This window comes from Oreochromis niloticus, linkage group LG5 (genome assembly GCF_001858045.2).
Source record: "Oreochromis niloticus isolate F11D_XX linkage group LG5, O_niloticus_UMD_NMBU, whole genome shotgun sequence".
In the NCBI taxonomy this organism is placed as follows: Eukaryota; Metazoa; Chordata; class Actinopteri; order Cichliformes; family Cichlidae; genus Oreochromis; species Oreochromis niloticus.
The window spans coordinates 20,590,116-20,614,171 of record NC_031970.2 but is presented as its reverse complement, the minus strand read 5'-3'; the positions used below and the strand labels follow the sequence as shown (position 1 = coordinate 20,614,171).

General features: G+C 38.4%; 1 protein-coding gene across 9 annotated transcripts in view; it reads right to left on the bottom strand.

Annotated features, from left to right (window-relative positions):
- The window catches only part of cacna1da (calcium channel, voltage-dependent, L type, alpha 1D subunit, a), a 61,839-nt gene that overhangs the window by 36,009 nt on the left and 1,774 nt on the right, over positions 1–24,056 (bottom strand). For all 9 annotated transcript variants that reach the window (XM_025907284.1, XM_025907286.1, XM_025907289.1 and 6 more), the window contains exons 2-6: positions 23,141–23,610; positions 21,300–21,405; positions 7,333–7,472; positions 1,875–2,044; positions 1,086–1,238 (exon numbers count right to left, since the gene is read on the bottom strand). In XM_025907284.1, coding sequence (XP_025763069.1) covers positions 1,086–1,238; positions 1,875–2,044; positions 7,333–7,472; positions 21,300–21,362 — 526 coding nt within the window. In that variant the 5' untranslated portion in view covers positions 21,363–21,405; positions 23,141–23,610. The remainder of the gene's footprint in view (positions 1–1,085; positions 1,239–1,874; positions 2,045–7,332; positions 7,473–21,299; positions 21,406–23,140; positions 23,611–24,056) is intronic.

Below are 24,056 nucleotides of genomic sequence, written 5' to 3'. Positions count from 1 at the left end.
ATTTGATTTGAGTTGCCACAGTAATTTGTGAAAATTCATCATCCCTCTCAGAGCTAACAGTGTCAGTGTTATATGAAATAAATAATATAATTTAAGTTCTAAGTGGAAAAAGCTTGTCTGGGACTCATCTTTGTGTGCTTCATTTTGTCAAATATGAGGCATAATCATAAACTTCTCTAACTATACCCATAAAAACAATCAAACTAGCTTACTATATCACCTTTAATCTTGGCCAATCTTCCCTGACCAGCGCAGGAACTGTTTGAGCAATGCTTCTATAGGTCGATCGCTACCTACGATCCACTATAACTACTTGCACTTTGTGTCTGCAATGAATGCTGAATTTTCTCCAGTGTGTCAAAATCCTGAACTTTAAACTCGAACAGTATGAAGCAGCACTGAGCTAAATGTGGAAAGCACCTACAGATTTTGTTGAAGTGACTAAAAAAGTCTTTTAACAAGCTGTGTGCTGGCACACAATGACGTGCACCATAGTTCAGGTTGTTTCGGCTGCCTCTCTCTGAGACACCTCAGGATGCTACAGTAGAACTCTGGGTTGGCAGTCTGGCCCAGGGGGGACGAATTGACAGTGCACAACCCCGTGAATGACGAAAAAATGCCGCACACGTTCCTGACCAATGTGCCGCCTTGAGGCTTGGACACTGTAGACTGTTTTACTGAAAACTGCTGCGTGATGTCTGCATCATAGCAAAGGACCCTGCTCTCTTCAGCATGAAAGTCGTGTCAGTTTGGCACAGAGCAAGAAGGGAGGTCAGGTATGGTTTCTGATGGTCATTGACAGAAGCAAAGAAGTTTATGACCACACCCAATAAGTAATTAAAGCACAGGAGCTATTACTGTATCTGATAAAGCTATTACCTCACCTGATAACAATCCCTTATACTCATTTGTCTGGGTAATTAAAATCATCAGACTAAGCATTATCCTGACTATACCTTTAATCTGTTGTTGTTTATGGAAAATCACAGTTCACAGCTGATATACAATGATATCAACTCTTTGTTACTTTATTAAAAAAACAAAAAAAACAATTTGATTTTACATGTAAAAGTCAAAGTGCTCACCTGAACCGGGGAAATAGCAGGTTGCATGCATTTTACCAATGAACAGCTCCAGGCCGATAATAGCATAGATGATAATGACAAACAAGACCAGGAGGGCAATGTGCAGGAGAGGGACCATGGCTTTAATGATGGAGTTCAACACCACCTGTAAACCTAAGCAAAGAAAAACAAACACTTTACACAAAGCCTGGCCATACTTTGTACAAATTCTACCAGTCTTTTTACCTGTTCTTAACACAAAAATTAGATTCCTGATTCCAGATGGTGAAGTGGCTAATTCTGTTTGCTCTTGATCTTATTTAGCTTACCTTTAAATTGCATAAATACAAGAGTACAGGCAAGCGGAGAAAACTAATTGTCATTTTAAAACTTAATCACAACCGTATAATCATTTCACAGACTGCTAACATAAACAAACAGAAGTATTTATGGTTTTCAAGTATATAAATATAAATAACAATTTAAAGAATGTAGATACTGGTTTCAGTACATATTTCAGAACATCTTTGCCTCATATATTTCATAAGCATGCCGTGTTTTTTTCTGTAAGTTTGTTTATTATTGAACTGAGAGCACATGGCCCTTGGTTGCTGATGTAGATGCTGAATAGATGCTTAAAGAAAATAGTCCTCAGGGACTGCACATGGACCATCTGGACTTGCCGTGTTTAACCCTTAGCCCTGCATTTTTCTATAAAAAAGGACTCATTTTATTGTACGACAGATGCAAAAAATATGCACATTCAATTAATATGGGTTGCCTACGTGTGGAGCTTAAAAGTTCTCTTACTGGGTACTCCTGAGACCAGCCGCAGGGGGCGCAGCACACGGAAGGCTCGAAGGGCTTTAACATCAAATCCACCTGGCTTACCCCCGTGCCCATGCATTGATGCATGGGCATCTCCTTCAACTTCTCCCTTTTCTTCTTTGGTCAAAAGCTCCAATGCAACACTGAAGAGTCTGTTGGAAAACAAAGAAAAAGCCTTACATTAGTCACCTCTGCATCTGAGGTACATAATGAACTGTCCTGACAATCTTTAACAAATAGTAGATAAAGATTAAAGATCATTTTCGAGAAGAAGCATGGCAAACCTTTGACAGTTCAATAATTAATGTAGGAAATAAAGAACATTAGCAGCATTAGATGTACTGATTCTTATACAGCGTTTTTCTACCTGAGCACTCTCACCAGTTCACACACATTCACCTTTTAACACTTAAATGCTTTCTATCTAACATTCTCACACATTCACAATACAATGAAAGCATCGGACCAACTTGTGGTTCAGTTGTCTAAGAACACTGGCACTCAGACTGGAGCAGCCAGGGATTGAACCACCAACCATTCAATTAGTAGATGCCCTGTTCTACCTCCTGAGTGGCAGCCTTCAGTATTGCTCTTAATCTTAACATTGTTACAGAGTAGCTAGTTTTCATTCAATTCTACTATTTTCACTCGTCAATAATTTATTGTAATTAAGAAACAAACCTTCATGAGCATGAGTAAAACTAAGATGTAACAAGTATGTTGTTGTATCTACAAGGCGCTACAACAAATTATTAAACCTTCAGAATCTGACAAAATGTGAGAATATATTAAAAGTCTTACTTTCTCATAGTTCATAAACTCCTATTCACATCAGTAATGTCACTAAGTCGATTTAAGGTCTCCAACAAACACTTCTGACATTAAAAATTCTGCCTGGCTGAAAGCTTTTCACTTTACCGTTATTCCCTCAAAGTATCATTTAGCTGTGAAACTATTATGTAGTGGCATCAGTTTACTTTACAGCCACCCACAAGCCATACTGAAATCTCCAGGATACAATTTGATAAAAAGCAGTCTGAAACCTTTATTAACCACAATCCACTGTAAATAGCATTTTAGACTGCATCAAAATGGTTAGTAAACACTGTACTGATAATGATCCAATTAAAAAAAATTTAAGACTAGAAAAAAAATCCCAGATATTTCTTGCCCTATATGCAGCGCTTCAAAAAAAAAGCCAGTGGATATGTTGAAAGAGCAGGATAATATGACAGCATTGTAACCCATCTGGGTCAGTGCCCAGTCTGAGTGTACCAACAAAGCCTACCCACCCAGCAAAACTTTGGTGAAAAGACGACTTTGTCATACTACACAACAATTTGGATTTTGTTAAAAAGTGAAAGTCGTCTATTTACATATGTTCCCAGCATGTGTCACAGTCAAGGTCCATGGAACAAATGTGAATCTCCACAAAGTTTACATGTTAAGGTTGTTAAAAGATTTGGCCCCTCCTAACTGTATGTGTGGTCTGAGCAGAAATACTCGCACCTTGCAAACAGCAAACATTACATAAACACATATCCACAACGCCTGCAAGCTAAAAAGCCAGCATACAAAAAAATTTATTTAACGTATTATTTTTTAATCTACCCGCCACCAAAGATCAAATTACAGATTTTCAGACAAACAAAAGTTTTTCTGTCTTTGTTGTGCAACAGAACCAAATAACTTCATGAACAAAGTTCTTTAACTTTCTCAATTACTGAGACTTCCAGAAAAATGTGCAATATTACTTACATGCGGAGGTATTTTGTTTTACTAAATAGATCAGATATTACTAGATAGAAAGATGGATATTTATATTGTGAAAATACACTTTATGGACAAAAGTACTGGGTCATCTGTATATGACACTTATAAAAGTTCCTGGGACATCAAAACCCATGGCATGAAGCTCCCAGTGCACAGTTGTTGTGCTGATGTTAATGCCAGAGGAGGTTTGGAGCTCTGCTGTTCCTGAGTCAACAGATCATTGGTGACCTTTACACATATGCCTTCACATGCTCTCTACCACGCTTTATGTGGTCTCACACCTTGCGGCTGGTCCCTACTCCATCTCACAATCAAATATTAGTGTCTGAACTTTCACTTTTCCCAGATTTAGACATAAAGGGACATTTTTTAAAGGTCATGTCTGGCCAGCCAGATTAAGCCCAGAATATAACATCCACTGACATCTGGTGCACGGTGGGTCTGTATACAAGAGATAACTGTACCATAGGAAGTGCCTCCTTCTGTGGTCGGAAAGTAAAATCAGCAGTGAACGAATCCCTCCCCAAGAAAGAGGACCCTTCATTACACTCAGATAGACGTTCCTCACCTAGCCAAGAGGGAAAATCATCTCAACACATTACATCAAAGCTGCGGACTAAAAGCGAGATAGAGCTGCCGATAGGCGCTGGAAGGAGTTCTGATGGCCTTTAAGCACAGTCTGCTCCGGCTTATGTTATACTGAGTCACAGCTGTAAGACTGACCGCCTGAAACTGGGGGTTTTATTAGTCATCCAGTCATGCTCAAAGGAAAACCCTCCTTCACATATTGACACCTTTTTGCTAAACATATTTCATAAAGTAAATCAGAAGGATTTTGAGAATAAGATTATTCGAAGCAGGTGTTTTCCCAGTGTCTCCAGTCAATAGGTTTACAGGTTTAAGCCTATTTGCAACAAATCACAGTTTAATTCTTCCTCCTAGAAACGTGTTCCTTTGCAAAATAGTTTTCCAGTTATGTTTAAGTCCAGCACAATCACTGGCTAGATTATAAAAATGTTTTTAACAAATTAACTGAAACATTTATGAACTCAGTCAGAGTTGGCTCAAAGCTTGAGGCACGGTGGACCAAGTACAGCCAGTAAAGAGAAATATGTATAAAAATGTTTAATAATGCACATCCCAACACTGCAGTAGATATTTTACAGCAAGAATATCAGTGTAATATATTAAATATGTTGCCAAAAATGTGTCTACTCTTTGCAACATAGTAAAAACTTTGCTTTAATGCATAATAAATTACCAGGATTTCTGTAGCTTATGCAACTTTCTGAGTTTTCTCTTCGGCTTTTAAACTGCGCAAAAATGTATTTATATTAATGTATTATTTAAGATGAACTGCATGAAGTGTCAGAAATATTTACCTTATCTGAGCCAGTATGTTCATAAGACAAACCTTGGTTTAGTATGTATAAAAACAATTTAGCTGTGGTATATGAAACCAAAATGGAAAGTAAAAGAAAGACATTCATTAGCGATTAAAAACTGTCATGTGATCATTTTCTACAGCTTAGTTACCATTAATGATTCCTTCCCATCCAAAACTTTATCCACTGTAATATAAAATTCGGATCAGTGCATCTTTAGAAATCAACTTTGTGGATTTCAAGGCAGTACAGTGGCTCAGTGGTTTGCACTGTTGCCTCATAGCGAGCAAGTCCTGGGTTCAAGCTTGTGTAGAGCATCTTTTTCTGGTGTCTGCCCTTTTTCCCAGCCCACAGTACTCTTGCAAAAAAGACTGACTTCCTGATAAAATAAACATTAAAATGTAGGCTTAAACCCAACAATATAGTTAAAACAAAACACTATTTTTGGATTATTTTTTTCTCTATGTGGAGTGTGTTTGCCTTTCATGAAGTCCCTACACACTACTATAAAATAAATAGTGGACACACAAACATCCTGATGACTGAACTGTGACGATTTTCATCAGATCCTGGCAAAATTATTTTAAATGTGTCATTTCAAATTTTAGAAGCTGCAGTCACATTTAATAGTTGGGACAGCCGTCTTTGCATTTGAGTGGATGGCAGATCAACCCTGCATGCAGCATACAGACAGCGATCTGACCCAGCTACCCACTGGACTGTGTGTATTAGAGGAGAGAAAGAGGGAGGAGAGAGAGGAGGGAACACAGAGGAGAAAAAAAAGATAAGGCTGAGATAAGGATGAAGATAACACGGGGAGAGTGTGCAAGAGATAGGAATGAGGGCAGAGAGAGGTGGGGAGGTGTAAAGCATGAACCATTTGAGATATGAAAATGGAAGGGGGCAGTAATAAGAACAAGCTGCAGAGACAAAGGAGAGCAGCGTGAGAGAAAGACAGTCAGTGAGAGGAGAGGGAAAGATGGGAGGGAGTGCTGGAGAAGAGATGAAGTATGGAGAGATGGTGACTCACTCCAGTGGTGGTAAAGCTCTGATTTATTCTCTCTGTCTTTTCTGGGTCATATACTGTGGGTGTATGAGGGTCTCTGTTAGCAGTTGGCCACTTGGAGCAGAGGCTTAAGCAACTTTAGCTTTAATACTGACTTCTCCTCTTACAAACACTGTAAACTGCAAATGTCACAAGTCAAAAACAAATCCTAAAAGGAGACTAAAAATAGCTAAACCTTGTGGCCTGGCCTGCAAACTAGCACACAGAACGAGCCAATATAATACATAAATATTAACAAATTCAAAAATCACAACTAGTTGTGTCAATAAATGAAATAACAAAAAAAAACTGAACCTAAGATTTTATATTTCAAATCCCACCATCTGGCCAAAGTTCAGGTAGTGGGTTGCAAAATAATAATTATAGTAGACTAGAAATAACACAAATAATAGTTTTTATTAACCACATACCAAAACTAAATGGTAACATTTCTGTTAACTGAACTAAAACTTAAAGAACTAGACTTCATTATTTTTTTAACTAGAATTAAAAAGTGAAAAGAATATTGTATATTTCTAAAGCTGAATGAAAGAAAAGAAAATCATACAAATCTTTTTTGTAGTTTAGGTTTTGTCAGTTTGGCCACAAAGTGTTTTTCGGTAACACCTTTTCTGAACTCAGCTTTACAGCAGCAACACTGATGCTAACAAAAGCCAAACTGAAACAGTTTCAAGAAATAAAAACTGAACTTAAGCAAACAAACCTCAAACTCAAACTGAAATGAAGAGAAAAAATCAAAAACTGTCAGCCAACCAACTCTCCTGGTGTGAATTTTGATTATGATCATGTCCCTTTCAATCAGTGGCTTACAAACTGAAATATTTTCATAACAACCAATAGTCATACCAAACGTGAAATAGACACACAAGCAGAAGCTGCATTACTGCATGCAGAAACTGCAGTACCAGCACGGGCAGATAATATATTTAAAGTTAAGAAGTCGGTAGCGAGCAAAAAACATATAAAGTATATTCCAGGGTTTTTAATTTCCAGAAACGATTAAGCTAGCTGGCTCCCAGTCCACCCATGGACATGGTGGACCGGCATGTCTATTACATGCTTTGCCATGATATCCTGATGGACTGCATCAACTACATCGCTTGTGGAGGATCTCATTATGGTAGAGCCAGGATTCTGTCACGGTTTAGCAAAGAATCCACTATTGTCCTTTTACCATTTACATACAGACCATTTATCATTTAACTTGAAAACTTACCCAATCACCACAATGACGAAATCCAGCATGTTCCAGCCGTTTCTCACATACGCATTCTGGTGCATCACCAAGCCATAAGCGATAATCTTCAGAAAAGTCTCAATTGTGAAAATGATGAGGAAGGCATACTCAACTGTTTCCTGCAAATACAACAAAAAGGCAAAAAAAAAACACGAGCAAGGTATTAATACAGGACAGTGTTTTGGATATTCAACACACACAAGTACAGGAAGAGGTGCCAAAGTCACAGTGCCTATCAAAGGATAAATTAAGCTCTATTTTACTGGTGAGCAACAAGGAAATGACTTTTTGTCAAAGCAAAAATATTTATAAATATTTTAAAATAAAATGTAAAAAATTAAGTTGTTTTAACTGCTTAAAAATACAGTAAATCTATAATTTACAAGAACAATATTCCTCCAAAGCAATATTCTCGTCCCCTTTTGCCTTGTACTTCCACACATTGATCAGTAGGCACTGAACTGATACATCAGGACACAAAAATAACCCAGGTTTGTAGAAATTACACTACACAATACAGTTACACTATAGGAAACAATATACAAACAGACCAGATCACTGTGCAGTTTGTCACCACCACACATTGATTTTACTGACATTTAAAAAACAAAAGGCCAAAAAAGGTAAACACCCATTCATTAAGTACTTCCAAAGCACTGAACAATGATGTTCCACCTTAAGATTAGAAATGCTGACACAGTGCACAAGAAAAGACAGAAACAAAAGATAAGGACATCAATGTTAGTGTAAATTATTTACTTCTTTTTTTTTTAGATGTATCTTCTAAATTTTGATTACTGGTTTGCAAAACTTTCAACTCTCAATGACAGAGTGCATCATTGCCTGCAGGACAACCTTCCTCAACACTGCCTGGATGTCCTTGATTAAATTCCTATTAAAGGGAACTTTGTGTACAACAACAACTATTAGAAAAATATCAGAGAGAGAAGAGTCAGAAAGCCAAGAAAAACTGACCTACAAAGGGCAACTGAAACTCCTGATTTCTACTTCTATAGCCTACTTCTTATCCCACTAAGCTAGCCAAATCAGGCACTGACTTGCCTGCAGCATAGATATGCAGACATCAAGTTTCACAGCTTTTAAGTGTTGCTTATTTAAAAAAAAAAAAAAAAAAGGCTCCGGTAACACTAGTCAGTGTATGAAGTGGACATTGTGTGGCTGCCTGTTCACAGCCATTCAGTGACCAAACACAGTGATCAACTTTTCTTGTAACAACTTGGACAACTTTTATATGTGGAATCAACATAAATACCATGGAAGTGGCATCTCCTGTGTAAGCTTCACCTATAATCCTGAAAACATTTCAGTGCCTGGAATTTATTTTTGAATATGCAAAATAAAAATAAAATTGTGACCACTATGTGCCACTGAAAAAAGGGCAAATCTACAAAAGAGCCAGTAAGGACCATGCTAAAATGGTTAAAACCAATTGACTAGTTTGGAATGAAAGGCATGAATGTGTCAGAGTGATATAGAGGTTAAAAAAGGGACAAACACACTTTGAACAAAATCTGTGTTTTTAGAGGGTATATACAGATTAGAACGAGTGATGTAACTCAGCAGTGCGCCTTTCTCCCGTTGTTTCAAAGGCAGAGAGAACACAGGAACATTAAGCCATCAGGTTGAGGTCAACTGGGAGTGGATCTGACAACAGAGGCGGGCAAAGGTAGTATGTGCATTTTAGACAGTAAGATATTTGTGAAAATGGGGGTGAACACACTAAAAGGTGACATAGCACCATTTAAAAGAGTCCTCGCACCTTTTGCTAAGATGTGAAATCAGAAAGAAGCCCTTTGCATTTTTCAAGCTTGAGGCAGGTCAGCATAAACTCTGCACACAGGCTGGCATTCAAAATATCTGCCAATCAGTACAGCACTGCACTAAATGTATCATGGGTAGGAACTAACTTTAAACACAACGCAGAAAAATGCATACACGCACACATATTATAATATACATAAAAACCTCGTCTGCCTGAGGGAGTCTTTAATCCCTTTTCTGTGGACACGATAAATGCAGGGGTACTGTGGGCTGCAGGGCTCGTTTTCCCAACAGTTTACTGCAGATTGTGAGAAGCACTTAGCCCAGAATAAGAGACATGGGTGTCTTTGTTACTGAAGTAAAAGGTTGAGTTAAGCTTACGGCCGCTGCCTCTATGACAGAGCACGCTGAGGCCACAGGGAGCAGAGAGAACAGAACGATTCATGTGAGGAAGGAAGGAAAGTGACAGAGAGACAACTGAACAATTTTAGAGGCAGCAAACAGAGAAGCAGTCTCTTGCATTTCTCTGTTGTTGGTTAGCAAGAACATATAAACAAAACTCAAATCATATGCTTTAAAGCAGGCAACACACATATCATGATATGGACAAATCTGAGAATGACATTGAGAATATATATGTATACATATATATTTTTTCTCCTGTGTGGTCATCATTAGTAATTTAGCAATGATTGCATATTAAAAACACCCATTATTAACATTATCAGAATAATTTAAGCTTTCAAAGCCACAGTAAGTGTGTGCAAATTACCACTTCCTGGTTTGTGAAAGCATGTTAAATATAATAGCAAATGATAACCATTCCCTTTCAATTAACCAGCAATTTATTCATTCATCAGCAACGGTGAGCAGAAATAGAAAGAGGGAGAGAGACAATGAGAGAAAGAGAGCAAGGAAAGAGGCCTTTGGGGATGACCATAAATATCTCTGACTCATCTTATTGTGCTGTAAAGACTCTTACTGTAGCATGTTTCCTCATCTAATACAGTTTATGAACGTTATATGTAGTTAATAGTTTACATCACTGCCATCCTCATAGGTATATCACATGACACATAAAGCACACGTGCTTACACATGCTTACTTTGCCTATTTAGGTTCAAAAATGCACCGTAACAGCAAAAGCAATAAACATAGAGTAGGATACTACACAATATAACACAAGTTCCTCCTCAACCCCCACAGCAACAACCCCAACTGGCCTTTCTCTGCCACAGGGTGAGTGTTCGTGTCTTCAGGCACAGCTCACTTCATCTCACAGAGCTCACTTCACCATATGACATATGATGCTAACCCACTGAACCATGCATTCTTCTACATAACACGCCATATGACTGAGCCAGGCGGACAGCAGTAATGTGAACCTATTAACAGTTCAGACTGGCCTGTCCGCAATGCTCATGAGCTGCAATTTAGCTTTCTCTAGACTTCACACAGAAATGACAGAAATCTAGATTTAAAAAATTAAAGACATAAAGCTTGTTGTGCAATTTTGTCTATGCTGTTAAAACACTGTGGCTTAATATTTAAATCTCAAATTGCCCTTATTCTGTTTCTTAATCGCTGATGTTAATGAATACATAGTCTAAAAAAGTAGCCTAGCATCTACTAAACATGCATTATTTTGCAAGAAGATAGATAGAAATACCCCTCTAACTTCTGTCTCTGGTTTAAACAGACAGAGCTTATAGACCATTAACTTGGTTTAGAGACTGCACAGAAGGTAAAACATTAATAACAGTATTCTTTATATACCCTAGAAACCTGCCTTACTACCCCTAAAAGCCAAGTTTGCTAGCTTATTGATTTTCAGCTTACATATCATGCCATGTGAGCAGTCCAGAAATTTTTTGATTTATCTTTAGTATGCAGATAAGTACCAATCTCTTACTCTCATTAAAAATATAAACTGTCTCATTCACAAAATCTTTATTAAGATGTTACTTTAGAAATAGGTATAACCACCACAAGAAAGGTAATCACAGAATGTCGAGCTAGAAGATACACCAATCGCTCAGCCCTGATCCAGCGTGTCCGTTCAACTGGTCGACCTCACATAAGTCTCATTATGAGCTGGTCCGTTTCATGCATGCACAGCACAACACAGCGAAGCAGCACAGACAGAAAAAATTGCACGCTGACTCACGCGCAGCTGCACAGTAACATGTTTTCAGCTTGGAATCCTTCGCCGTGAGTAACAACACAAACTTCACTAAAGTAAAGTACACGGAGACCACCACAAAAATATTCACAACAAGAAATCAGATCAGACAGTTAAACTTCACTTACCTAGCTTAACATGAACATTTTAAAGAAGCTAACAAATGACAAGCAGCTAAAATTATCCAGAGTTCAGAGCAACAGATCAAAACAATTAAAGGAAAAATTACGGAGATGACCGAAACACAGAAAACAGTTATTGTCCTGTTATCTGGTGACATTATAAACATTGTGGAAAATACTTAAGTACCTATAGTCACAATCGGAGACCTTTACTACGAAGCAGGATTTGGGGTTATCAAGGCAACTTCATGGTTAATCTTGGGTTTAACCAGAAGACAGTTCATTTCGTAATGCAGTACATGACCACGGCAACTTCTGGTGCAGACCTAACCTACTCTGGAGCAGGTTAGAGATGAACAGGTACAAAATCTCAGCCTACTTACTGATCAGTTATTCAGATTCTTAAGCTGAAAATGTTTTACCAGCATCGAAATATTAACTAAATAAAATAAGACTTGCAATTCCCCTGTCTTAATCAGAGAGCTGTTATACTGAGAAGTCTGTCTACTTACACAGTCAGCACTTTTGCCAGTTTTCTGTCCCAACTTTAAATCAACTACACTCACAGTCTTACTGACCAAAGCACTTAAAGTGCGCCCACATTTATACAGAGCTTTTAATACCTTTATTCTAATGCACTGATATTCTTCAACCTCATTGGTTTCAGACTGTTGCAGTTTTACTTTTCTTCCAAAGTGTTTGCCAACACCACCCCATTGGCTTCATAGTGCAGCACTCGGCAGGAGAGCCAAGACCGCTGAGGAGGAACACACAAACCACATCATCAAGACGAAGGCGAATAAGTCAGGAGTCAGGAACATAAGACTGGAATAAAAATATATCAAAAATAAATCAGGAATCACCACAAAGATCATGACATAAAACAGGGTTAAACTTTTTTATTGCATTACACTTTAAACCTCTAGATGTGTTGAAAATGGTCACAATTAGACTGAAAATATGTGCAGGTTCCTCTGACATAACATGTAGAGTGCACATTTAATTTCCTGCTTTCTCTGTTTTCATAAGTACCTGATTGTCTCTACTGTATATGTACCTGTAGGAATATCTGAGCATGAGATAGCAAGCCCACAGATGGAAATCAGAGTATAAATATGCATGTTTGAGTGTATGTCATATGTAGAGCAATATAGCGTATACACACTCGTCCAAATACAAACTCCACAGTTACCAGCTATGGGACAGTTTGAGAGCAGATATCTCTCAAATCTTAAAGAAACATTACAGTGTCATTACGGATCTGATTCTGCACTCACTGAGGAGACATACACTCTCACTCTCCTGCTATCGCCCTCCCCCACGCCCTCTACATCTCTCTTTCCTTCCCCTGTCTGTATAGATCAGTCAGTGCCATCCAGCCAAGCCAGGGGGGTGAGGGCAGCCAATATTTAGTGCTTTTTCACCGCCTACTCCTGCAGGTTTTCACAGTAAATATCTGTGCTTGAGTGTGCAGTCTATATTGGGATGGCTGTTCAAGTCTTTATCAGGTACATCTTTTAATAAGCCAGTAATCAGATTACCGGTTGGTCATATGTTTAGTAAACTGGAATATTTGTAATATGGTATTCATATACTTTTCTCAGATATGGTAGAGTTTGCAGTAATTCTGAACTACTGATTACAAATACAAGAATAACAAAAGCAGGAATGCAACTAATTGAAATCTGGCAACTACTCTAAGAAATACCATAATGCACTGCACATCTACCCTGTGCTCTCTTTTGTATCTGTTCATGTGTTTGTATGTACAGCACATAAATGTGTCTTTTTGTGTAGCTTATGTGTGCGAATCTGAAGTACTGTGGGGGCGGGCAGGAGTTGCATGTGAGATGTGGATGTCACTCAGCCAAGGAAAACACTACTGTACAGGTCATCTTACCCACACTGCTAAAACGACTGTCTTAACAAAGAAAAAAAGGAAACATAATAATAGATATATATATATATTTGTTGCATAAGAGATAAGTGATAGCTTTTCCCTAAAGCTACACAGTCGACACACAGCTGAGCAGCGCTGTAGCTGCTGAATAAAACTGTTGTCATTTCCTCATTTGAAAATGCTGCTGCTGTCAGAGATCAGGTAGTTTGTCTCGCCACAGTTACAGCTCAGTGGAGGGAAAAAAAACAGGAGTGAGTTTTTACACTACAGCAGTTATCTACAATACCACATGACCTGTACAGAGCAACAATGCTTCTGATAGGAAACAACAAAAAACAACCTAGGAAAACATGGAGCATGCAAACTTGACAAAGAGGTACACAGATGCTTATACAGTATATACACTGCCAGAACTATAGCACTGACTGAATGAGACCCAGGTCAAAGTAATCAACAACAGGTGGACACAATCAGGGGAGGACAGGAAGCAAAACTAACACATTAGAGGAAGGAAAACTATCTTTCAAAATAAAACAGAAAAAGAGCCAAAGGACATGGCACATAAACTACTGACACATGGGAAGTGAACACAGAGACACCAAGACATGAACATGGAAATAAGACAAAGGATAATGCCAGTGGAAACCAGAACTAAGACTTGCATTATACTATAGACAAGGCCCCAAAACAGGAATCCAACATTCACAAACATCATCACCAAAATCTAAACTTCATATATGAGAACAACCAAACATAAAGAGTCCAAAACTGACAAACATACATGTAAAATTTTACGACAAAATCCAGAGACCATAACATATTTTATATGAAAATGTTGTGCATATTTTAACTGAAATAAAACCGCAAACACTCATTTTCAACAGAGAGGTCATGAAGGGTTCTTGGATCTCATGAATCTTATGAAGGGTTGGTATAAAGTTTGGCAGTGCAACATGCAAATAAAAATTTAAATACATCACATTATATTTCTAATCATCATTTATCATCAACAACAAATCAACAAACGCTTAGGACAGCAAACAAAAAAATGGCAACTTCTCTTTTTCCTCATGCAATGTTAATGAAAATATTTTTATAAGAAATGATTCCGTGTCTATAGGAAAAAAAAAGAATTTCATCCTAAAACAGTTTTCCCCTTTAAGAAGGCCTGTTTGATGCACAGCCTTTGCACATGCTCGGCTGTTGTACATTATCATGGCTGCACAGTCACACAGCATTTGCACAAAGCTAGCATAGCTCTGCCTCTCTCCATCTCTACCTCAATTACACTCACACGCACACAAACACACACACACATAGACAAACACACTCTCGCACTTAGGCACATGTGCAAAACTACACATTCAAGATAACAAGCAGGGACAGAGCTAGTGTGAGCCACAAATGAGCAGCTACGTTAAGTGACTAAACACATACTTCTACCATCATCTCTATGGGAGTCCACGGTCCAGGCGTTACTGCTTGTGCCAGCCATTACACGCACACATACACACACAAAGAGAGAGAGCCAACTGCTTCATTTACATTTGCACTCTTCTATAACACAACATGCAACTAAAACACTGACACGTGAACCTTGGCAGCACTTCTTATACAATACTTGTCATCTGCTCCCTCAGCTCCCTCCAAAAGCTTAGGGATAGTGGGACCTTTTACACCTCCAAGCCCACGTTGGCACTTTTTGTGTTAAATTATAATTGTGAACAGCATATGGTCTATAAAGACACATGGTGACCATAACTTTTTTTTAAAATTGGCCACTTCATTCTTTTGCTGAGACATAGCATAAAGACCACTGCATATATAAAGCGGAAATAGGGTATATTATTCATATGTTAAAATTATAATTAGTTGTCAAAACTTTGCTGTACTGTGCCTCAGATTTGACAGGAACCACTGAATGCCTCTCAGTGGCTCGTTGTCACTCTGAAAAACTTGATGATTGTGATCAGTCAGCAGGCATTTGGCTTTGGGTCACAAGTTTGGCGCCTTGATAGTTGTTGGTACGTATTTACATCAGAACTGATGATGACGCTGATAGTTGCTCATTTTCTAGTACACTAGGCACATTTCATGCCTAGGACAGAGTCCCGTGCATGTTAGCTTCACATGTAATAGCCTCACTTCTTTTATTTCTTGGAAACATGTTGCTCATTGTGTGAGATATCTATGAGATTTTATTAGAGTTGGCATTGCACTGTGCTGTAACTGACTGAATGTAAGCTTAGGGGGATATATGGTGGTGGATTTGCGTGATTAGTTATTCTGTAGTATATTTGAAGCCATATGTGGCATCAGTTTATACCATTACCATTATACCATATCAAATTTATACCATTATTTGTATTTTAAAAATTGTGGCACAGTAACTTGTAACAGCATCCGAAGGGAGACTGGTCAGAATTGATCATTCTCTGCTGGCATCCAAATGACCTCGTTGTTGGTTGAAGACTGACTCTTTACATGTTTGTGTCCTTTTGTCCCCAGAAAAATAAATAGCTCTGCAGCTCCAGAGTTACGCAATTACAGGGATATGGGCACAGACACTACCTGATACCAGACGCAATTCACTGCATGTTGCCTGACAAAGGATAAGATGTATGAATCATATTCACCATGAAAAGGTCATTGTTTTGCTCAGCTACCTTCAGCAGGAGCTGCCTGTGGTGTTGAGACTCAGATAGATAAGTCAGAAATGACCTTAAGGCAAAGGCAGGAGGGTCACAGACTATTTGTCTGTCCCTTGGACAAGGTGGGTGTGGAGGAGACGCAGTCACGTGCAGGGTGGGTTACGTGTGCATATCTTACTATTGCAGTGAAATGACTAAACAAAGACGAGCAGTGAGAGAGCAAACTAAGCAAGAGATTAATGAAAATATGACTATAAGGTCCTGACAAGGGTTTGTGGTCTCACGGTGCATGTGTGTATTTGTGTGCTTGCTACATCCTGTTACTCACTTGTGCCTCCTGGTGGTAGCTAGACCCCAATCTTTTGCCCTCTGTTCCGCCTGAGGAGGAAATTGCTTTCTATTTATAATGAGCTGCTGCATTTAACCAAGCCTTACTAACAAGATGGGCAGACTCAGGCTATAAAGGCCTCTGTGACTTTGCAGCAATGTAATGTTCCAAGTCAAGCAGCTCTGCAGCACCTACATACTGTGCACACAGTGTAAAATGCACAGACTGAGTATTTTATCTTGTGATTTCAACAGAACATGCAGGAACTGTCCTGAATATAGTTTACACATCCACACATCTACACGGCAGCTTATTGCATGCTGGTTTTAGTGTCTCTGTGCTTTGTAAGTGAATTAAAACCTGCATGACATTGCAGCTTTCGGATATCATTTGTTCCGTGCTTTACACATCAGCCTCTGAGCACAGAAACTCAGGTTTCATATCAGTCCACCTGTGAGGCTGCAGAGCAGAGTAGTGTGAAATGGCAATCTTCACTCCAGCCTTACCTGCTGGCTGCTACAACAAAACCAGCTCAGCGTTTTTCTCTCTAGTGCTCCTCCTGTGACTACAGTGTGAGTTCTGTAGAACAACCAAGGCCAAGCTGGCACACCTGCCCTATAAAGATTTCTATTGTTCGAGCGATGCTGAAAAGGAAAAGATTGCATTATTTGCCCTCTAGTATTTGATTATATGCTGGCTCTGCAGAATTAAACCAAAAGCCTGTGCAAGAAAGAGGAAGCTGTGTGTAGCACTGAGCAATAATCAGTGTAACCGCTGTAAGCAAAAAAAACCTATATAGTGCACTAAAATAGCCTCTGTATAAATTCAACATAGAGTAGGTTAGAGTTATACGTCTAAAAAGCTAAAGCCCTAACTGTAAAAATTACTGAAAACACAGCAATACATGATAAATCTATTCATATCTACTCATCAGCCCATCATCTGATCTCTGCTTAATGGCCTTGTTCATGAAGCATGAGAGCCACATAAATGTACTATTCAGTTCTGGATCCTGACAGGCACTGAGGTTTTTCGTTAATTCTTAATGGGTGCATTCATAAATCCAATTTGACACTGCTATCTAAACCACTAGAAGACGGTGACGAATATTACACAGCAGTGTATAGCAGGTTCAGACAACAAACATAAAGAAGTAAGACGCATACAATAACTGCTATGTGGCAAGTAGTATCCCTCCTAATAAGTGAAGGTATTTGGTAACAATTTAACTCAACATTAAAAATGTTCCCAGACTTTGCTGCCAAACTAATTCATATCCAGTGATGGGAATAACGGCGTTACAAGTAACGGCGTTACTAACGGCGTTACTTTTTTCAGTAACGAGTAATCTAACTAATTACTATTCCTATCGTTACAACGCCGTTACAGTTACTAACAAGGTAACGCGGTCCGTTACTATTTTTCAACAAACAGTTGAAGCTGTGTTCAGTTCACCGCATCTTATATCAGCTGCAGGAAGTAGCTGTAAGTAATCTGGGCGCTACAGCTTTAAGCAGCTACGCGCGCTCCCGCACAGACGGTAATCACGATCACTGTCTAGCACAACACCTGGAGCTAAGGAGGCAAAACAATCGAGTGCTGCTGTTTGACTGAGGAAGAATAAAGTAGTCGTGGTAAGCCGATCACATGACCACTTAAAGACAAAGCAACAAGGTGCTAGTTTATAAATTGTGTCGATAGGCCACGTAAAACCAGAGTCATGATAAACGATATATACGCGGTGTTTTTTCCTCAATAGTTTCGTCACGTTAGCGCTAGCAAGCACTCTCTGCTTATGAGCAAAAAAACAAAACAAAACAGGGGAAGTTTTAGGAGTGACGGAGAGAGAAAGAGAGAGGGAGAGAGAGAAAGAGGGAGAGAGAAAGAGAGAGGGAGAGAGAGAGAGAAAGAGAGAGCGAGTTTTGAGATGTGAGATTTGTGACGTTTAGCATGTTTGGAGTGTGTAGTTAATGTGTTGTCTTGTGTAGTTAGTGTGTAGTGTTGTGGATAGTTTTGTGTTGTGTGTCAGAACAATGAGGCGACTGCTGTCTCCAGGTAGAAACAGCAGTGATACACCTGCTGCTGTCAGACCTGCAGGTATCAGGCTGTGATGTTCTCCTTTATAGTGGATAGAAATGATTTTTTTGGAGTGGCACAAATAATTTGTGGCATCTTATTGAAGAACAGCTGATTGTTCTGTAAATAGTTTGAAATGGTTATTTAAAAAAAGGGTAAAAGGTAAATGGATGCAAATAACTTTGTTGTTTGCAAAACTTGTGCATAGGATTTTAAAATTGACAATTAATATTTGCATTTGAAGTTATAAAATATGATTCATTAAACATGTTTATGGTTGTTACAGTAAAAATATAACTTTTTCTACTCTGATTTTATGTTTTTTGTCTGATTTTAGATCAATTCTGGTTATACAGTATGACAAAATGAGAACATAACTGTAAATTCAGGCACGTGAGGTTGCGCTAAAAAGAATGATACCAAACAAGGCAAAGCAAATAGTTTTTAAAGGTAAAATGTGGAGAGAAAATCAAGAGTAGTAAAAAAATGGCCAATTATACCCTGGACGCCAGAGGGTTAAACGTTCTTTGTTTTTTTTTTTTAAGTAACGCAATAGTTACTTTTCCAAGTAATTAATTACTTTTAGAATATTGTAACTCAGTTACTAACTCAGTTACTTTTTTGAAGAAGTAACTAGTAACTATAATTGAATTACTATTTGAAAGTAACTTGCCCAACACTGTTCATATCTGAACACAAATTTATGTAAATTCAGACACTTTCAACTGATTAAAATGCCACCATGATGCTCACAGTGCATTAAGGTGCATTTGTAAAAAGACCGAGCTACAGAGACTATACAAAGTTACTGGTACGAAATAAGGAAGCAGCCACACAGTCCATTAACAGTTTGAAGCTAGACACATATTAGTAAGTGGCATCTGTCCCTGAAAGCTGTTTGGCTCAACAGACATCTAATGCACAATGAAGCTCTCATTCATTTGCATGTAGTTTATCTCAATGCTCAAATAAAACTCAAATGTATGGTCTGTCATTAAAGCAATTTCCTATTACAGATATTCTATGATATCTGTAATATCATAATATCATGTAATATCAGTCAGCCAAGGGTCTCTTGCTCATCTTCAGCTTGTTCAAAATGCTGCTGCCCGCCTCTTAACTGGTACCCACAGGAATGAACATGTAACACCTATCCTGTCTTCTCTTCACTGGCTTCCTGTTCATCACAGAATTAATTTCAAAGTTCTAACACTGGTTTATAAATGCCTTAATGGTCTCGCTCCCCCATACCTTTCCGAGTTACTTCACCCTTATATTCCTTCACGGACCCTCAGATCAGCTGACCAACTGCTGTTGGTTGTCCCAAAATCAAGGCTCAAATGTAGAGGAGAGTGAGCCTTTTCAATTATGGCCCCAAAACTTTGGAATGCCTTTAAATATTAGACGGGCATCTTTGTTTCCTGTTTTTAAAACGCTTTTGAAAACAAACCTTTTTTCAATAGCGTTCAGACTGGCGTGAGTTGATATTTGTATATGTGTTGTGTTTATATTGATAGTTTATGTGTTTTATTATGTTTTATGTAAGTGTCAGTGGTTTTATCTTGTGTTTTACACTTTGTTTTTGTACAGCACTTTGGGCAAACCTTTTGTTTTTAAATGTGCTATATAAATAAATTGGATTTGGATTTGGATATAGGCAGACAAACACACACAAATTAACTCACAAAAAGCCTTTTTGTATCATTATTCACGATGCAAAAAAATGATAACAGTTTTCAAATAAAATCTATTTTATATTCAGAGAAGAGGAGCTAAATGCTACTTATTTCTAGAGTCTTTTTCTGTATTTTCTTTTACAACAGTTTCTTCTAGTTGTCACCATTACGATTATAATAGACCACTTTTGGATTTCACTCCAAGCTGAACTTGACAGCATATGGTAGATAATACTGTATCAGGCACTGTAACGTCCCAGATGGCCCACTTTTCTCTGATGTAGCAGTGATGTGTAAACAAACACCCCGAGGTCACCCTCCAGGAGGTCAAACTGGGACACAGCACACCTTTCTAAAGTAGACCAACTCACTCTTAACCAGAGCTGTAGCTTATCTTTCACAGCATGTTCAGCAACATAACAGACAGAGGAACACTCTAGCCAGTCATTTAGAGCAAGCCAATAACCTTTCCCTCACATGTTTCTGCTCATAAATAGAGCTTTCAAATCCTTTCATGTCTTCATACTCACTCGACACGCTACTCAAAAAACACTAAACACTATCAAATTCTGTTCATGCGAGCATCGCACATTCTATGCATCTGTTTGGCCTTTGAAGAATCCACTTATCCTCAGCTGTGGAACAATGCTTACAACAACTACAACCCCCATAATTCATCATACAGACATAAATGCACAAGGTGCAAAGAGTGGTGCAATGACGATAAAATTCTAAAAATAGAACGCTGAATAAAACCTGAAAACGATGACATGATAAAGCACCGTGAGAAGTGTTTCTCTCCTAAGCACGGCAGATGCTGAATAATAAAGCTACTGTATACACAGAAAACACTGTCTGTATGCAGTGTCCTGCTATTACTGCAAAACCTCTGGTATCTTCATCTCAGAAGAGTGATATTATCAATCTATATACTTAAAGAGGATTATAAAGCAACAACACGTTTGATAATGTATCGTGAAACAGTTTAATGATAATATAATCTGATGAAAGCTAACCAGACAAGAAGAGTACAACATACACTGCACTCGACAATCTTCCTTCAGTTTCATCACAAATACAGCAAAAATCGTATTTTTTATATTCCTTACTAATTATCCAATCATTAAGAAGACAGTAAGAAGTTGACATTATTAGTTGATATTGTGTATGTCGCAGACACCATCAGACACCAAATACAAATACATAAACTGGTTACACAAACTACTCACCAGGTCATGGTTAGTGGAGTTGGAATCGTCTTCAGGGAAAGGGACATAAACAGCTAAGGCCATACAGTTGGCAAAAATAGCAATTAATATAAAGATATCAAATGGCCTGAGAGAGGAAGTTAAGGAAAATGATGACAGGTAGATGAAGCAATAAATTATATGGATAAAAACTGCACATTTGAACTTCTGTACTTTTAAAAAATCGTGTATCTAACAAAATACTTAATGAAATACTTCACTTATACAGTAGAATACAGAGCTTTGTTTCATGAATCTTAGCTGTCATTTATTTTTATTTGTTTTTATGTATTTGTCATTTAATGTTTATATAATTTGCACTGATTAGGCCACACATGTGTACACATGCATGTAATGTGACTGAAAAAGGCAACAAAGTTGAAAAAACTGGTAAAAATAACTATGACGCAAAATAATGGAAAAGAAAGAAAAACTCTTGCATCTAAAAAACGACTGCCATCCCAACAGAGGGTTTATGACAAGCTAAACTGATTTAATGAAATGCTGAACCGTGGCAGGTTTTTATGACTAGAATTTTTAAAACAGTGGGAAAAGCATTCACCTCCATTATGTCCTCCATTACAGTAAGCACTGACATATTTTACTCTAGCTTTCCATTTTCATTTTCAAATCCTGAAAGGTTAAATTTAAGCTTCTTGTCATTCAAAAATGTCATAAAAAAGAAAACACGACCCTATTCCAACGACATTTGAGAAAGAAATGCCACTTGTGCCATGCTGTTGCACGTAGTCCATGCAGAGCAATTTGGGACACCTGATACGGCTACAGCTGCATTTCCTAAAGTGTACTGGTAGTCAATCCCCAGAGACTTTTTTTTTTTAACAAACATGAAAAGAGGGCTTATGAATATATCTCTGTGATTCATGTTGAGCAATCTACTTTATAACATCTGACGGCTTTTGTGATAGAAGCATCTGTTCCAGCAAAAACACCACCACAGCTGTGCTGTGCCAGGGTTCAGTTGCTTTGTCTATAAAGCTCACCCGTAATGACATGGTAATGTTCACTCTGTCTTTACTGGAGAGACATGCTTCAAATAGCACATTAGCTACATTGCGCCTACCTAAAATATATACATATATAATTATTAGCATTTAAGATAATATAAAAACTTATTTTCCTGTGACTTTAAGTGTATTCACTTTACATCAGAATCAATAAACTAGAAAAACTAAATTCAAAGCTTTACTAAACACAAAAAATAAGCAGATAATATGTAAACAATGAGAAATTTAGTCTGTTTACCATTTAGTTAACCTAAGTCTACATTTAGTGGCAGTCATCAATAATCATTACTTAATTATCGTAGCTAAGATCCAAGAGTTGTAGACACCAAAAATGATCATTGTTTTCATTGATCAGGAATAAGATCAGCAGGAATTTGTTTCCCTATCAAGGGTCATAAAAAATTAAAAACTGTCTGTCGCAGTTTCTCACACATACGCACATATTTTCAAACATTTTTGTGTTTGTGTGTGACAGCGACCCAAAATCCTGCACTATCCAGTTCACACGAATAGAAACAAAGACTTTGCTACTTTGCAGCCATACTGCTATGTCTGAAGTTATTTTAAAATTTCAGTAATCATCAAATTACTTAGAGTTCTGAATGATACAGTCAATTATTAATGGCAATTAGATAACTAATAGTATTAAGTATTAATACTTAATTACGTGTTACGTAAAGCTCTAAACACCAAAATTTCACAGTTTCCTCCTTTGCCCATATCTACTCTTTTATCAGCCTTGATCTTTTGTCCAATCTAAACACAAACATGCACATGCACCATTTTAAAGGATACTTCCACTCCACCAGGCTGATGCAGGCCCTGCGTATAGGGTTGTTGAGGTTGAGACAGAACAGAGCCCTCGGTGGCCGACTGTTGGCATTACTGCCCTGTTTCTTGCTTTTGGCATACTGCTGCCGCTTCTTCTGTGCCAACGCACCTACCGGGATGGTAGAGGATGTTGGGGCAGGTGGAGCGGGGGGAGCAGGTGGTGCCGTGGGAGCCGGCGCTGGGGCTGAGGCCGGGGCCGGGCCGGACCCGGAGCAGGGGCGGTTGTTGAGGTGGGAGGGGCTTCTGGGTGGTAGGGGCTGGGTCTGGGGCAGGCCCGTTGGCGCTCATGGTGCGGGCGTGGCTCTGTGAGGAGCATCCAGCAGCATGGATCTGCCAGGGTAGACCAGGAGACTATAGGAGGGCAGAGTAGTCTGACCAATGAGGTGGCAAGTCACCAGGGCGTCCGACTCTGATGCTGCTGGCATAATTTGCCTCTGAAAATAAAGTGAGAAAGACAGTTTGTTTTTTTGTAACAACACGAAGCTCATTACACTGAACCTACCTCAATTGCTCCAAAGGCATCCAGTATGAACAAGTAAAGATTTTAAGGTTCTTTATCTGGATACAAAACTGTGAATGGCTTTGCTTCCTCATATCCATGTTACCCTGGGACCTGGAGTCCTGACAGTCTGGTCAACGTACATTCAAAGTTCCTTTAAATTGGACCCTAGATGCTTGAATACACCCCGAACAAAGTGAATGATTTATTTCTGAAAGCTGTCAATTATTGTTATTATTGCTATTGTTTTAAAACATTATTGATCGATAGCATTTCCATCAATTCTACTATTTTTTTGTTGTTCTCGTCTTCATTTCTCTAATTTTCCCTGCTGTGTAAATAAAGCTGACTTTGCCATGCCTTAACTTTGTTTATATTCAG